This window comes from Hipposideros armiger, unplaced genomic scaffold (assembly GCF_001890085.2).
Source record: "Hipposideros armiger isolate ML-2016 unplaced genomic scaffold, ASM189008v1 scaffold_14, whole genome shotgun sequence".
In the NCBI taxonomy this organism is placed as follows: domain Eukaryota; kingdom Metazoa; phylum Chordata; class Mammalia; order Chiroptera; family Hipposideridae; genus Hipposideros; species Hipposideros armiger.
Genome location: NW_017731364.1, coordinates 3,937,529 through 3,955,349, shown reverse-complemented (window position 1 = coordinate 3,955,349; position 17,821 = coordinate 3,937,529). Strand labels below are relative to the sequence as shown.

General features: G+C 44.6%; 1 protein-coding gene across 5 annotated transcripts in view; it reads left to right on the top strand.

The window, feature by feature from the left end:
* DGKG (diacylglycerol kinase gamma) overlaps nt 1–15,876 on the top strand; it is a 219,974-nt gene extending 204,098 nt beyond the window's left edge. For 2 of the 5 annotated variants that reach the window (XM_019669018.1, XM_019669074.1), the window contains 3 exons: nt 3,066–5,442; nt 14,672–14,810; nt 14,911–15,876. In XM_019669018.1, the coding sequence (XP_019524563.1) occupies nt 3,066–3,164 (99 nt within the window). In that variant the 3' untranslated portion in view covers nt 3,165–5,442; nt 14,672–14,810; nt 14,911–15,876. Of the gene's footprint in view, nt 1–3,065; nt 5,443–9,766; nt 9,846–11,518; nt 11,670–14,671; nt 14,811–14,890 lie in introns of all 5 variants that reach the window. The other 3 variants (XM_019669037.1, XM_019669027.1, XM_019669047.1) reach the window with 3 other exon arrangements.
* The last annotated feature ends 1,945 nt before the right edge of the window (nt 15,877–17,821 follow it).

Sequence of the window (17,821 nt, the reverse complement as noted above, 5' to 3'; positions counted from 1 at the left end):
GGGTTGAAAAGGCTGGTTTGGCCACGTCCAGCTATCTTTTAAAATGAGAACTTTGCTATTTAACTCCATTGGGCCCTCCTAATTTGGGGGTAAGGGGGTAAGAGACTAACATCTCTTTGACTCCAAAAGAAGAAAGACTCTCTTGGGCCAGCCAAGTAGCGCGTTGGTTAAGAGCTGGCTTGGGACGCCAGAGGGCCCCAGTTCAGATCTCACACATGAGGACCAGTGACACTGCCCTCTAAAGCTAAGATGCTGAACAACAGCTCAACCTGGAGCTGGGCTGCCGTGAGTTGCCGCTGAAGGCACAGGCTGCGGCCCCTGCTGCAGTGGGTTGCCATGGGCTACCGTGTGTGGCCAGCAGCCAGCAAGAGGGGCCAGCAGGCGCCATGAGCGGCTGTCCAGAAGCTGGCGACTGATCTGCCTTGCCTGGGAAGAGCTCAATGATGGTGCCAACTTGGGCCAGTGAAGCAACGTCCTCCACAACTAGACTGAAGAACAAAAAGGATAGCAACGTATCTGTTCCCCTTCCCCCAATTCCCCAGCACTGTTCCCATACTCCAATTCCAAATAAAAATCTTTAAAAAGAAAAAAAGATAGGCTCTCTTACTTCTTGCCTTCAGTGTGTGTACATACAGTCAACTCTCAGTACTAGAATCCACAAACTACATCAAAATCTCATGTTACCCAGGATCTCCAAACTCCCACCTCATAAGACCTTTGTTAAAACTGCTGAAAAGCCAAATGAGAAGGATTTGAGTTTCACTTCCTCCTCTTTGCCTTGGAGGTGCTAACAAGCAAATAAATAGCTCAGCTAGAGGGAGAAAAAGGAGAAGCAAGGGTCTTCTGTTGTCTAAAAAAAAAAATGGGCTCCCTTAGTGGGAAATGTAGGCAGTACACCAGCAGCCACTCTCTGCCCCAAACATAGCCATGCCCACTGCCAGGAATCCACTCTCTCTTATTGGTGTGCTAATCAGTCAGTAGTTTCACAGGTTGTGCTCTGAATGGGCACTGCTCTGGCTCAGGAAATACCAAGGTAAATAAGATGAAGTTGTTCCCCTCAGGGGCTTGTGTGCTCAGTGAATGAGAGAAGGCTTACCACAAGAAAATGTGCCACAAATTGCTGTCATCAGAGAGTGCTAAATTACATGCCGCAGAGAAGTGTTGTCAGAGTCCCCAGTCTATGCCTCACTTCCATAACTTCTGGAATAAACAAAATGCCCATAATAAGGCACATAACACAAAATAGCGCTTGATATATTTTTGGTTTGCTCCCCTGGCGACTACCACAAAACAGAAAGACTGACTCCCCTTCTAGATCTCCAGGCTGGTGGAACCAACACAGGAGCCATTCTCAGCTTCCATCGCTCAGGAATTCTCCACAATGACTTTTGGTCCCACTCTTTTCTTTCCATATCTTGAGGCCTTGTAAATTTAAACCTGGCTTGCAGTAGTACCCTCTTGGTCAGACTCTTCCCCACTCCCATTTGCCTTGACAGCAACTGTTGAATAACTTCCGTCAAAGTCTTTTTTCATCATGTTATTCTCCAGCTTAAAAATACATCGTGGTTCCCCATTACCTCACATGAAATCTTTTAAAGCCCTACACCAACTGCCCCATCTGTATTCCCGATCTCATTTCTCATCCTTTGCCCCCCACTCAACCAGTTCATACATAGCCCCTCTACTCAATGCCTCCCCTTTTTCTTTTCAACAACACATTTCTTTCCCTTTCTTTCAAACTTAAAATTCTTCCTCAATTGCTTCATTCAGACTCTTCTCATCCTTATCTAACTTCTTTTTGACACCACTTGGTTTAGCCTACATTAATTCAAACTTGTTGATGGGTCTCTCCAAGAGTTCCTCTGTTGTTCTCTGTGGTCACACTATCATTTCCAATAATGTGATTAAAACCATGAGAATGAGTTAGTAGATTCTGTTGCTTTTGACATACATCTTTCTCCTTTTCCTCCAATGTAAGATAATTGTTTAACTAACTGTTACATTCCATTTTACACTTTACAATGCGCTTTCATTGACAGTCTACCATTTGACCTTCACAACAACTTTGTGAGAAAAATAGGACAAATGTTATCCTCATATTACAGTTCTGCCAGCCCTGGTTTTCCAGGTTAAGGAATTTGTCCAAAGGCTCACAGCAAAGAAGTAGACGTTCTGGGACCCAAACCCTGGTCTTTGAATCCTAAGTGCCTCTTGTTCCCACATTATCTTCCTACTCTGAACACGTTTCAAACTTGATAAATGTTGTTAATGAACTGAAAATGCAGATTATTAATATGGTGGTGTCACCAGGCCACATTAAACTAGGGATCGAGCATTTTGATGCCATGACCTGAGATAAGGTTGGGAAGAAGGACAAAAATGAGAATTCACCAGTGTCTTCTACTTGGAATGGACTTGAAGTTTACAGGAGAAAATACTCCTAAAACCTAAAATTTTAAAAAAACACCATGCTCTTAAAGGAAAGTTGGGTCTTTGGGTCTTTCCTAGAAGGCGAAGAAAAGAGGAAAGACCTAAGAGACTCACTTGAAAACTCTCCAGATGATGTTGCTTGGGTCAGAGGCCAGACAGAAGGTCAACTTTGAGCTACTGGTTGACATCTCAGCACTGCCTAAGCGGGAATGGCCAGAAACAATGGAGGCTAGGCATCGGAAGAACTGGGCCCTCGCTGTTTCTGCCCCTTTCTGTGTGACCTTAGATCTGTATCCTGCACAGGGGGTTAATGAGATGGTCCCTAAGGTCTTCTCTGGCAGTGACATTCTGAGAGTCTATGAATAGCAAAGGACACGAGACAGGTGCGACTTGATCACCACGTGGGAAGCTCACACCTGTCTCTCCCCAGTGTTTCCGCCCCTCACTTCCAGCAGTGCCAAACTCCAGGCCCAGTCAGGGTCCAGTTGCCAGTTCTGAAGCTGTTCAAGGACAGTCGTCCTTGTACATGGGGTTCCTTCCAACCCGAAGCTGGCCTTCCTCATTCTGTGACTCACTCACCCATAGGCTACTGGGATGTGCCTGCCACTAATTCATTTCTACCTCTTTGCTTTTAGATTAAAATTGTTCACAAGAACCAAGTGCCCATGATGATGGGGCCTCCCCAGAAGAGCAGCTTCTTTTCACTGAGGAGGAAGAGCCGTTCAAAAGACTAAACGGTGTGCCAAATGCCAGTTAAACCAAGAAAACAAGAAACTGCCACACACGTGCGCGCGCACGCACACACACACACACACACACACACACACACACATACACACACACACAAATACACACACACACTCTTCTCTAACCAGTGGAAGTAAAGCCACCCTTCAGGAGGAAACCTTCACCCTGCCATACATTTTATTTCAACGGTGGACACACCCCCATAGAGCCAGTGCCAATAGAACATTTTGAATGGAGTAAGGACCCACCGGGATATGGCTGGCTCATGCAGCAACCTCCACATTCCCAGAAGGCCTTGAGTGGGACTTTCTGAGACTGAAAGAGAAACCCCCCTTCCTGCCCACCAACCCTGCAAGTTTCCTTATGGACGCTTGCAAGGAGCGGGATGCAGGTTTCCTGCCTATGGCGCGATCGGATGTGGCCAAGGAAAAGAGCTCCCATTCCAAAGAACTTACACAAAGGTCCCTCTGTAAAGAGACAAATGGCCTCCGACTCTCAGAGCATAACCCTTGGCAGAGCTCGGCAAGTGCACGCTGGTTTCTGGGTTGTCCTTCGAGCGACAACTTCTCCCTGAACCTGCTGAGGAGGCAGAAAGGCTGTGGAAAGCTGTGTTTCCATTCTTGGTCTCTGCGCTGTCAGTGGGCACTTGTTATTTTCCCGAAGACTTCTCCTGGTGTCTGTGTGTTTGTTTAGAGACGGCTCCAAGAGCCCCCAGAGCTGCCTGCACAGCACACCTTAGATGTGGTATTTATTTTCTTATTTCTGTGAACACCTGGGAGGGAAAGCAGAGAAACTGGGGTTTATTTTTCAAATTGGTGTCATAATATTGTGTAAAAAGGGAAGAAAAAAAAACACCCCCAGCTTCTTTCTTTTTCAAGCCAAAGAGTGTTTCCTGTTTGAGTTCCAAGCCCTGGTGGCAGACTATTCCTGAAGGCAGAGAAGACCGGAGGAAAGGGCTGTTTGCTGAAGAGACCAGAAGACAAACCATTAGGGGGTTCCCTCCGGCCTCTTTGCACCTAGCCCTCCCAGAATATGACCTGAAGGCCCTGCAGATGGCCTTACATGTGTGTACATATATGTAGCATATATATTTATAAATATAAATATTTATTTACTGATGGACTTTTCCTGCTTGGAAAAAAAAAAGCATATGTAATATAGAAACAGAAAGTGGGAAAGAAAAAGAAGGTTCCTGCTCCTCCATTCCGCCATTTCATTGTCAAGACGCATTGCCCCATGGTAACTGAGAGATTGAAGGGAAATGAAAGTAGCTTCTTTACATAGAGAGACCAAGAGTTCCTGTTCTAGATCCTCAAAACAACCACAAAAAAAGATATGCTGGGCAGGATTTACTCTCCCATTTGTCAGATAAGGAAACTGAGTCTCAGAAAAGTGAAGAGACTTGTCCATGGTATTTCGGATAATGCTGGTTTGGGAATAGGTGCCATTAAGAAGATTTTAATAGAAAAAATAACCGGCACATCTCGGAAGTAGGGTCATTCTAGTCACTGAGAAATGGTTCCATTTGGCTCCAGGTTGCCAGGGAAGACTGAATGTGTAGCATGTGTGTGGATGGGACAAGCCCACATGAAGAACCTGAGACCTCAGAATGCTCCCCAGAGATTCTCTCTGGCCTGAACTGGTGAGAGGTCAGTCTGGGGTTGAAGGCACTGGACAGATCATCATAATAAACTCTCCACATGCCACCTCATCATGGTCATCATAGTTTCTCAGTCTGGAAACACCCCTGACTACAGGGATAACCTCAGTGGAGAGTCACAGGAGGACTGAGGCACCTCCTGCAAGGTACTGCCAACCAGTACACAGAGTGGTCTCGGCAGAGCCCAGTGGGCCTCACTCAGCTGGTGCTGGCATTACCCTCCTTTCCTGAGGGCAAGTCTCTGTAGAGCTTCACAGATAGAAACATTCTCCTTGGCACCTTGGCTCCCTCAGGCCTCCATCCCCTCTGAGATTTCTCAAGAGGAAACCTGGACCCACTTGACATCACTCCACTGAGCTTCCTTTAACCTCCTTGCACTAGGTCAAGAGCTTTGCACAAGGAAGGGAAAATTAAGATTGTGTGTACATGTTGATCCTTTCTGAAGGGAGCAATCATCTAGGACCATCTAGGACAGACATCTGTGGCCATCCTGCTCAACCTAACCATGCAGAACACTGGGCAAGCAGAAAGCCAGGCCACCCGAAGTATATCCTGAATGATTGGATCCTTGGTGATGGGACCAACAAGCTCCAGAATGACAACAGGTACTATCTTGGAAACCACTTGATTCTGAAACAAACGTAGGTTCAGGTTGGGGTCAATGATTCTAAGACATTTACAGGAGTGTGTGCATGTGTTTCAGCCCTGATCCCCCAAGATTGAGGCTGTTGAGACATGGCGCTATCAACAGGTGAAACTGATTCTCAGAGATTCTCGAGTCAGAGACTGGTCTCCTGCCTGCTCTCCTCTAGTGAATTAGACTTGGAATGTTGCTTGGGAGACTGTCCCAAGTCTTCCTTAGAGCCACAGAGTATAACAAACTTCGGTGGAATTGTACTTCCATTTTGGTAACCTCAGTAAGCCTAGGGTCATTTAATCTGACCTCGCAACTCATCCCTCAACTACTGTGACTGTGGTTCCTTACTGTAGAGTACCTCATCAGAGTGGTCCTCACAGCAACCTCTGAGGTTGGCAGAGAAGGTCTTATCATGCCAATCTTAATAATGAGGAAAACAAGGCTTACAGAGGTTTAGTAACTTCTCAAAATCACACAGACAGTCCAGGGAGAATACAGTCCTCATTCCTAATATTATTCTGATTCTGGCCATGCCACAGACATGTTCTCACCTGCCCCCCCCACGCTTCTACCCCACTAGCAATAAAAAGAAATAAAAAAACACCAGGAACTCTTTGACACATTGTGTTGTCCCTGGACCAGTAGGCCAGGTAGGAGTTGTGCCTCATTACGGCTTTGTCTTTGTGGATTTCTTCCAGTGAGTTAAGAAGGGAGATAGACTTAGTAGGATGATTATATTTCAGGTCAGAGACCAGCTTCTCTCAAGAGAGTTCTTTCCACAGATGGAAAAGATATGTTAAAATTGCCAAATAAATTAGGAAATACTTGGCAGAACCTGGAAGAGCCTCCAGACTGGCATTACATAACATGCATATACATTATACATATGCACATTATATAAGGTGACATAGTACTTAATGTACTGTATATATTATGTAAATTACATATTTGTGAGTAATCATGATAAATATAGAGGCCCACTAATCACTTTTTTTACACACACTCAGTGACAGATTAGGAAGTTACTTTGCCAGAGAGTCTTAAAACTTACTCTCTCCTGCTGCTTTGGTTCCAGCTCCTGCCAAAAATAATTACATCAACTTTTCCCGTCTCTAGCCCCCTCTCCTGCTGGCTAAAACCCTCAGTTACCTCCTGTCCCAGCTAGGCTGTACCTTCTGTGGAACACTACCACAATTGGGATCCATAAAAATAGAATCATGAGGATGAAAAGGACGTAGACTCCCAGATTCCCTAGGTCACAGACGTGCTCCTCAATGCTCCCAGGCAGGTGGGTGCCTAATGTTAATATTAAAGGAAGAGAAGAGTGAGGAGAGAAATGGAGGGAGGAAGAGGCCACCAACTCTCCGAGGAAGGGAGCTTCATAGTGTTCCTCGGCCACCAGTCCGAGGATGCAACAAAAATCAATCAGGAACTTATTTCAGACAGTATACCTGAAACCATAATTTCCTCAAATGTGTTTCACAGAATACTAGTATCCATAAAATACTTCATGAAAAGAGGGTTCTGCAGTCAAGTAATAGATCCCCTTCTGGAAGATGCACAGAGAGGCTTAACTCTAAGAACTCACAGTGAAGAACCATAGAGGCCTTTGTCTGTCAACATCTATAGATTAGAAACTGTCTTAAGCCCACCATTTCTTATTTTTGTTCTCAGTGGAGTAACCATCCTCTGCGATAATATTCCAAAAAGTGCTTTTCTAAGATAAGGAGTCTCCATTCTTAATACACTCGCTCTTGTTTCTTCTATATGATTGTTTAACTGCTTTTGTTGTTCTCATGATCCCATTGTTCTACATGTCTTCAAGCAAGAATCAAGGATCTGGACTCTTTGTCCCCTGAGTGGGGAAAAAGTAAGGGCAAAGCATGATGGCTGCCAGGGCTGTGTAGCTCCAGAGAACAGAATCAGTCTAAAGAGCACAGTTCTCAAATATGAATCGAGTTTTAGATACAACGAAAGAGCAGAATTGCATAGAATTTCACATGGGCCCATTGTTTTTAGCTTACCTTGATGTTCCACCATATTGGAGTTGCATCATCCAGTTTTCTACTACAGAGAGAAAATAAGAAAGGAAGATAGGAAAGGGAATTCCCATTTATTGCTTACTGGATGCAAGGAACTATGTAAAGCCCTTTTCATGTGCTATCCCATTTAATCCTCAGAGTAGCCCATGATATAGGCATGGTACTTATTTCATAGATAAAGGAATTAGAGCATAGAAAAGTGAAGTACCTTGTCCAAGGCCAGACAAGATAGCAATGGCAGAGCTAGGTCTTAAATGGGTCTGTCTCACATCAAAATTTATGCTTTTCTACCATATTTCAGGGTCTTTAACACTCTTATATAACTATTTCCAACCCTACTATCTGCCTGGGTAAGATGACACAGCATTGACAAGTTGATCTCCTATCTGGTCAACCTCTATAGTGCCATCTAATTATGTTTCTACTGAAGAACTTCCAGTGCTTGCTCACATTTAAACTCAACAGCCTCTGTGGACAGCTGGAACCCAAAACTTCGCCCTTGCAATCAAATTGGCAGCCATCCCTTAATCATCAATGTTTCAAATTCTAGCTGAATGGGACTCATTTCCCAAGGCCTACCTAATAGATTTTCTATTCAATTCTGTGAGTGGGAGAGCAGCAAGCAGCCTTCTCAGACTTAAATGCCATGGTCAACAGTGACTGGCCCACTCAGGGAAGGAGGGCTAGGGTTGTGGAAGAGAGCCTCCAGTAAGAAGGCTTTGCATGTGATCCTCATTAGTGATAGGCGTGGGCTGGGCCATCTGTGTTCCACAGGAGAACAGAATGGCAGGCTGCCTTTTAGATGCCAAGAGATGCTATCTAATGGGAAGAACCAGAGAGCTCAAAAAGCAGAGAGGAATTTTTCTTCATGGACATCTCTGTAGGAAACCAGGGATACAGAAAACCAAGGGTTTTTGGAAATTAGCCGCTTCACTTTCTGAGCATTCCACCTTTGCTACCAGTTAATTCTTTATATCCACAGTGCAGGATGGCAAGCAGAGCTCTGCAGCCTCACCTGCTAACTAAACTCCCTTCGAGGGAGCCCACAGTGAACCTATGTTATCCTGAAATCTGTGGATGCAATGGCAGGTGCATTATAGCAAGGTCTCAGAGTTTGCAACTAAGCCTCCAAGTCTCTCAGGGGTCAGGAAACACTGCAAATAGAAAAGACCATTTAATTGGATGCTCAATGTAGATTCTAGAGAAGTAATCAGAAAACATGGAGGACTACTCTAAATGGGTCAAATTAGGAAAATGCAATTTGGAAGCAAACAGCATAACATCTAAGCCAACATCAAGTATATAGTACCTAATGAGTAAATATTTGTTAAATGAATGAATAGCTAAAGTGGGTATCTGCCCTTTTACCCTGGAATGGATAGGGGAAGGGGTGGGGTGGGGGGTTAGTATGGATGAAAGCTTTTTAACTAACAACTCAGGAACTTGAAACCACAGGATGTAGAGGGAGCTCATGGGGGCCTTTAACTACCCAGACATCTGTTGAGTGATGGATACAGCTAAATATGGATCATCAAAGGGCTTTGTAGGTCACATGGAGGGCAGCTTCATGATTCAGAAAATATGAAATTCAACTTGGACAGAAAGACAGAAATATTTGCATTCTACTTTGTAGAGATCAGGTCAGAATTGACGAAGAATAAAAAGGCAGCACAGAAGTGGAGTTACAACACAGCAAGTGATCAGCATAATAAGATACAGATTATCTTGAGATGAAAAGAGATAGAGAACTGATTTTTTTTTTTAGCAGATTTATTTGGGTAGGAGAGATGAGCATGAACACTACAGTCCAAAAATGAAAGAAAGGACTGAGGAATCTTATTTTTAAAACAAGAGCTTAACGTTGAGTTAATGGTAAAATGGAAATGTTCAGGCATTGATGAAATTGTTATTAAATAACAACGATCATTTATTGTCCAGGCCATGGCCTATTACTTTTATGATCACTTTTAAACTTCACAAGAACCTTCTGAAGTTGGTGCTATAAGGTTCCACATTTGACAAATGAGGAAACTGAGAAACAGAGCAGCTCTTGTGGCAGCACATCCAGGATTCAAATGTACCCATATCTGCCTTCAAAGCCCATGTTCATGCCTGCAGCGTCATCACTGATTCCTCTGAGCTTCAAGCATGGTGACAGGGATTTACTGCCCCCAAACCAATCAATCCCCTGTGCACAACTGACTTCCTTCTCAAACTGAAAATCCAATCTCTCTCTTCCCTCTTCCACAGAGCCGGAGTGGGAAAGAGCATTCGTATGTCTGAGCACAGAGGCACACTGAGGAGAAGCAGCAGATCTGGGCCGCAGAAGGTCCGCATACACCTTCCCTGCCTCCCTTCTTCTTAGATCCTCTCTCCAAGGCCCCACGTTGGCCATAGCCTAGGACACTACTCAGAGAACAGACAGCCAACAATGAACACCTGGCGAAGAACTCAACCAGATCAGAGTATTCACATAATAGTAAAGGTCATATTAAAAGATACACAGAAACCATATTAAAGATCAGGAACAAGTGGAATGAGGTCAGGTACTCAAACATCAGATTTAGTAACTGATATCTACAGGTGGAATGGAGATTCGAAATGTCCTTTTAAAAATCTGTTGGGTGAATCACAATTTAGGGTAAAAAGACAACTTCTAGAAGAATGCACAAAACTGAACTTTTTCCTTTCCAAAAAAATCCTTTTTAAAATAGAATCTTACCAAGAATTGCAAGGTGAGGGATAATAAAACAGTAATTTCTTTTTACCTGAGACGGTACAAAAGGAAAGGACATTATAAACCCCACAATATAAGTGGCAATCCAAAAGAGTCCACATAATCTGCTTTTTCTGTTGAGAAACTGAACAACAGTACTTTAAAAATAATTAATGAACTTACGTTTCTTGTCTTTTTAATTTTTTTTAAAAAGAAAACTGGTACCAATTGGTTACCAGAAAATGGCATGATCTTCAAGAAAAGAAAAAAATTTCCTGGTGAATATTTCCTTTCTCCCCAACATTCTTGAGGTAAAAGAATTGAGAACTAGATCTTTTAACTTAGAAAACCATGTGTATGGAGGGTGTTAATAATAGAGGATGTCACTGAATTGCTGTTTGGGGTATGCTATCATCATACTCTGCTACCACCAGGCATTAAGGTAATGATAATAAACCTAAGAGGATTAAGCAATTTCCACCTCCCATTCCCTCCCTGTCAGCTTCCTGAAGCTCCCCACCCCCCACTCCCCTGTTAAATATACTTCCTGGAATTAGAACATCTGGGAATAATTTCTTTTTATTATGAAATTTTTCAAACATACAGAAAAGTAGAGCCATGAGTATAATAAGAACCCATAGACCTGTCACTTAGATTCAACAATTGTTATCATTTTGCCATATTTGTTTCATCTTTTTTTTCACCAAAATATTTTAACATGAATTATTAATGGCATGACATCTCACATCAAAATATTACACATCCATCAAGTATGGGGAAATTTTTTCTCAAGAGTTAAAGTTTGTATGTGTCCATGTTGCTGGAGGAAGATTTCAGAGTGTTGCCCTCATGAACTCAGTCATTTCTCAACTGACCGAGTCTAGTTGTCACAAATCACAGTTAATCAGGATATCACGCTATCATTTATAGGAGAAAGTTTTGGGTGGAACCCAAGGAAGGTTTTAGCTGTATTCAAAATGTTCCTGATTCATCTGGAAAGAGGAAAGTAAACAGCACATTAACTAAATTCTCAAAAGACACTAAATTGGGAAGTGTTATAAGCACTAATGATGTCAGAAAAAACATGCAAAGCACTTGGAGGAGTTAGAAATTTAACTGAACAATGCATGCTATTATTTTTGAGGTAAAAATTGTTGAAAGCATTAGTAGTTACAGAAAGACTGGGCACAGTATTATTTTGGACAGGTCAACTAGTAAAACATCATATCAGCAGATTTATTTAATCACATAAAAAGCCATTATTATTATTGCCCCCGTATGTGAAGAATATGAAGCTAGACTGGGGGAGGAGTAAGCTGCTGAGATGTACAGAGAGATCCTCCCCCTCCTGTGGGGCATAACTGAACTGGAAGTGTGTCAACCCCCAAGAGAACGTCTGGAAAGCCTGGTTGAGAAGCGTTGGCTCTCTTATGCAGGGTGAGATATTATTTTCAATAGACAAAGTGTAAGGGAAGTGATGGTATTATTACATTTGCTCTGTGCTTAGCTCCTGAGGTCAGGGCAGACTGACTGCAGATGTCCTAGACAAGATAGTCGGCAAGGTGGCTGGATAGTTTGCTGGCAAATGTCTGCTCACTCAGTGATTCTGCTAAACAAAAGGGAAGCAGGTAAAATGAGTGACAGCAGGTTTCAGAATATTCAGCCGGTCTCAGTCAATAAATGAAATGAGTTTCCTATTCTAGAAGAGCCTAGGTGATGGCAACAACTGGAAATCAAGACCTGATCCTGAACCAAGGCCTGATTCCCAGCCTCAGGCTGGCAGACCCAGCTGAACACCCATCCGGCTTCCCACACTTAAGGAGGAAAGGCTTTCTTAAGCATACCCCCAGTGCACATCTGCATACCTTTGACTCATTAAATACCTCCACCCACAATCTCTTCCCCCACACCATGGCACTCATAAGACCAAGCATCACCTTCTCCTTTCCTGACATTGCTGCCATGAGGAATGAAAGTCTACCTTCACTAACATGGAAATGAAAATTGTTTTCTTCATCCCGAGAGTAAAACATGTTTTCTCCCCAGAGCACCCCCTCTTTGGAAGAACACAAACTCTTCTGAGCTCCCTCCTCCAGCCTAACCCCTTGCCCCGAAGCCCAGGATCCGCTGATGGGCGTTAAAACACATGAGCTCACTAAAGCTTATGTAAGAGCTCTTGGCAGGCCTTCCTGGGAGTCGGAGGGCAGCCGGGGCTCTGCACACTCTTGTTGCCTTGTCTAGACAATGTGATTTTTCTCTTCTCTATCTCCTCGGAACAGGGAGGCCTATTTGTACTACAGTGCGTTAGTCGTTTGTAGCAGGGAGGAGGAAGAACAGTGTTCCCTCCTGTATTCCAGTGATTAAAACTGGCACAGTTCCCTAATGGGGGAAATAAGTATTCAAATGACAAAGTTCACTTGCATGTGCTGCGCCCCGTTCATGGTGACTTTGCCCCTTTTCTCTGCTCTTTTTCATGATGAGGCTTTGGAGCAATGAGAGAAATACAATGGGATCTGAGGACAGAAGCCTCCTTGATGTCTCAGAGGACTCCAGGTCAAATATCCCTTCTGAGACGTTTGTGAACAGGGTCTAGGGCAGAGAGAGATGAAATGGATGGGAATTCCCATCTTCCCCCAAAGGAAAATCAAATGACATTTATGGAAACCTGTCCAATGTTCTCACAGGCAGGTCATCTGCAGGAAATTGATCTTGTCTCCAATTGACTTGTTGAGAACTCCCATCCATTTACAGACTCCATCTTCTTGAGGGCAGAAAGAAAACTTTTGGGAACTGCACTCAGGAAACTCAAAGAGAAGTGAGGAGACAGAGGAAGCAATGGAAGGCCATGAGCCCAACCTCCACACTCAGTGGATGTTTTACATGGCTCCCGAAAGGAGTAGGGAAGATTTTAGGTCAGGATTTGGTTCTTCTCTGGCCATTGAGGAAAGGAAAGGGAGTGGGAGGCCCCATGAGGCCCTTTGCAGTGATGCTCCTTTCTTGCTGCCTCAGTGAGGCCAGGCCTGGACAGCTTCAAGGCAGTGCCAGAGAAGACTGGGGTCTCAGCCTGAGCCCATTCTCAGTCTCCTTCCTGAGTATCACAGACCACATCGAAAGGGCACTTGCTGTGTACACAGCATCAGGCTGGTAAATGTGCTATTCGCCCTCTGCTCACATTGCACTGCTTCTCTTGAAGGGCCCAATTCAACTTCCTACCCTGACACCAATTAGCAATGGCGACTTGGGCAAGTCATATTATAGCTCAGTTTTCCTACATGTAAAATGGGGCTGGAGAGGATGATTAATGCAATCATTCATTTATTCATCAATAAATATTTTGTTATTAAACAATGTCTGCTCGCCAGGCACTGCCCCCTAACCTAACATGTTTCAATGCTGGCCTCTTACTTTTTCTCCTTTACCCATCACATTCTGCTTTTCTTAACCTCCACCCACCTCCAGTGTCTGCTTCTTTCACTTTTTCTTCTTTCTTTTATTTTCATGATGTTTCTCAACTTTCTCTCCATGATTCTATTTTTAGAGTGTTCATACATAAACGCAGAGGATCAGACGACTCTTAAGGGGACATCTGCCTACTTTGTTATCTCCAGGCAAGTCTGTACTTAAAAGTCCCAGGAAAGATCAGAGGACATTGTCCAGTGCCCAATTTCAGATTGCATTCAAGTGTCTCACAACTTCTCAAGAAATTGTCCTTAATATCTTAACTTAAACCTCTGTTCAATACTACTCTGCCTTTTCTCTTTACCTTTTGAGTCACATCTCAGGCATAAAGCACCTTTATGGGTATAGAACTGTTGGGAAGTTTAACCCAAAATCACATAGTTGAGCATCCCAGATCATAAGGATGTTAGTTTCAGTGTAAAAACAACAGACTCTGGAACAAAGAAGAGACTAGAGGCCATAGCAGTTAAGAAGGTTTGGCTTTTGTAAAATCAACAAAAGCAAAACAAACAAACAAACAAAAAAAGAACTCCTACTGGAGTAAAAATTTCTGGTAGACTCGCTCAATTAACAGGAAAAGTCCATTGAGCAGGGAGTTCTGGAATCATCGACCCCTCTTGTTGGAAAGGCCCTTCTTTAGATTTCAAGTCCCACCTTGCACGCAGAGGAGGTAGCCAGCATAGCATAATGCCTGTACTCTGCTGATGGTAGTTGAATAACAAATTGTGGTCATTCAGCATTGGTTCCTGTCACCTTATACAAAACTCCTCTCCAAAGCCATTTTCCATGGCCCCTGGGTAGGGGGCAACCAGGTCTATAGTTGGACAGTGCCTGATACTCCGGATGTTTCTTTTGATCTGCACAAACCTGCCATAGTAGCTTCCAGTCTTGAGAGAGGCAATGTGTCTAGTGACTAGGTCACCTGACAAGAAGGCAGATTTCAAAGCATGCCGCATTTTCTTTCTTTCTTTTTACTCCAGATGGCAAGAGGCAGGAGACCAAACTGAAGGGAAGAGGATCCTACAGCAAGTTGCTGACCCAGCTTACAGCACAGCTGCCCTCTTCCATAGAATGAGAAGAACCTTTTGCGCCTCTCTGTACCATCATCCTCAAAGCTCGGTATAATCTCTCAGAGAAGTTGTTATTGTTAGCAAGTAATCATAATTCCAAGAGGCCACCAGCTAAGGGAGTTCTGATAGATGTTTTTATCTCTCTGCAGAAAACAAGTAAGACCCCTCTATCTTGGAAAAGTCTGGTAAATGTTCCATAGAGGCGGCTGAGGAAGGGAGCCATTCCATGCCCCGTGATGGTTTGGAGGATGAAACTCTGCCTGGGAAGCAAGAGCAACACGGGGAGTGGGCTACAGTCCTGTCTCTGCCACGTGGCCTTGGATATGTCCTTTCGCCTTCTGGGACCTCTCTTTCTCCATTTATCAAACAGGGGGCTCTAAAGACCTTCCTGCTTTAACGATCTTGCTTTCACCTGGGGTAAATGCTGCGGCCATTGGAGAGAGGGCAGGGTCCTCATTCTGGTGGGTCTTGCCCCAGCCCTGTAACCCAGGAAGGCTACTGCCAGCCCCTCAGCAGAAAATCTACCTTCCTTCCCTCTTAAGGGTTGATCATGCTCAGAAAGCAGCTGATTTGGGGGGGGGGCAACAGGAAAAAAAGACACTACAAGGAAACTCTTTGATAAGCCCTCCACCTATACACACACTCACACACATGCATATACGGACATACACGCTCCATCCCTGAAGTGTAAGCATTTTCTCTTCTGTGTATCAAACCTATTTTACCCTTTCTAATTGCCAGTGTGTTAGGAGAGAATTTGATCCCTCTAGTGGAAAAGCACTGCTTCCGCTTAGGGAACTTAACCTAACCTCGGTTTTGGGGGGTGACCCTGAGCATAAGGCGAAGCTACAGGTCCTAGCACACCTCAACTGCGGCCCATAAATGCAGGCTCCACCAGCCGAGACTGAGGCAGTAACTAGTTAGCACAGTGCCAGGGTCCAGACCCTTCCCTCCCTGCTCGCCCACCTCCACCCATAGATCCGTTGTTCTGTAACGGTGGTTGCCTGCTCGAGCCTGCCTGTCTGCCTGCATAGAGTGCCGTGGACTTGTTCTGTAATGTATTGTGTATATGTATGTCCTGACTGTGGTTTACTGCAAATAAAAATGACAGCAGATGGCTGACCCCCGACCTTTCTTTTCATGCCATTGCTTGAGAAATCCGGATTGTCTGAGCAGCCACAGAGCACTGGAGACATGCGTGCTCCTCTACACTATTCTGTAGTCTTTCTGCAGTTGCCTCCCTGCAGTTGCCAGGGAGGCTCCACTCATATGCCATGATGGGGAAGAACTGAAACTCTCTGTTGCTACTGGTATTGAAGGAGGGCGAGAGGAAGTCAAAAAAATTATATATTATATGACATCTCCCCTCTGAAGTGGTTAGCATTTTATAGGTGAGGAAACAAAGACTCAGATGGTAGTTGACTTGCTCAATAAGTAACAAATAAGTAACTCAGTTTTGTCTCTCTCATACCCCAATATTCGTGTTCTCTCCTCTAAACTACTTTTTCTACAAGTGTGGACTGCTTACATCAGAAATACCTGAGTTCCAGATGCCTGGGCTCTACTCAGACCTCCTGAATCATGATCTCTGAAAGTGGGACCCTGAAATCTAATGTTTTATCATCTGGACTGCAGATAGATCCTCGTGCTCAGGAAAGTCTGAGAACCACTGCACCCCGTGCTGCTGGAGGGCAGGCACTCTGGAGGACGGAGACAAGCCAGGGCTTTAGACCAGCTCGGAAACTGGATCCTGTAGCAGAGCTCTCTGAGACAGAAGAGACCTGAAGGGGAGCAGGTCTGGAATGAAAGAGCAGATGGGACGCAAAGCCATGGGCTTCACATCAGAGTTGGCTGGCCCCTCTCTCAGAATTTAGACCCCAGGAACAAGTCCATTATCTGGTCTCCAGGCTGAGGCTGTCCTGAGCCAAGGGTTCAAGGTCACACCTGGGTGGGGCTAGGCAAGGAGGTGTGGGCTCAACACAACAGCCCCAGAGGATGAGGCCATGGATGTTTCACAGCTGCTTGCAGCTGCTGCTGCCTTCTCAGCCCCCACCTCCTTGCCCAGCCTAGCCTGTCAGGCCAGTCCCTGGGGTTTGAAGAGCCATTGCTGTTGTCTCTCCAGCTCTTCCTGCCTCAATTGACCAACAAGGTTCCAAAAGCCCCGAACCCCCAGTCTTCTCCACATCTCTGCTGCCATCCTCAGGGCTGGGCTCTGGCTTCAGGAAACCTAACCCAGATGTTACTCACTCCTTCCCATTCCCTCCCCCTTCCACCTGGATCTGCGGAGTTCTATTTTGTGCCTCAGTCTAGGTGGAGGTTTTTGAAATGATGGTGGGGATGTTTAAGGTGGGGCACTGTGAGACAGATGCATAATTGCTACTCGGGGGCAGGCCAAAATACTGGAAATAGCTCAGCTGCCCACTCCACAGGGAGATTCGGCTATCTTGTCACCCTCCCAGCTGCAACACTAACTATACGTGAAAAATATTTCCCTCAAGAAAAAGGCTTTTTTAGAGTCAAGAAATCAAGTAAATACCTCCTATATCAAATTTGATGTAACCAAACCAGCAAAAACACTTAAATTATAAATCCAGGAAGTAGTTTATGATATAGAACTCTTTTAGTGAGAATTTTCTTGAAACTGTAGCTAACAAAAGAATTGCATCAACAAGGAGGATGATGGTCCATTCGAGAACAAAGGCCTTTAGCTGTTGTGTTTGCCTATTATTTATTTATTTATAAATATTTTATTTATTGGGGAATTGGAGGAGGGGAACAGCGCTGAGGAATCAGGGAAAGGGAAACAGACAAGTTGCTGTCCTTTTGTTCTTCAGTCTAGTTGTGGAGGACGTTGCTTCACTAGCCCATGTTGGTATTATCATTGTGCTCTTCCCAGGTGAAGCAGTCGCTCGCTGGCCTCTGGACGGCCACTCAAGGTGGCTCTTGGCAGCTCACACTGGCTGCTGGCCACTCACGCTGGCTGCCAGCCACTCACAATAGCTTATGGCAGCCCACTGCAGCAGGGGCTGCAGCCTATGCCTTCGTGGGTGACTCACAGCA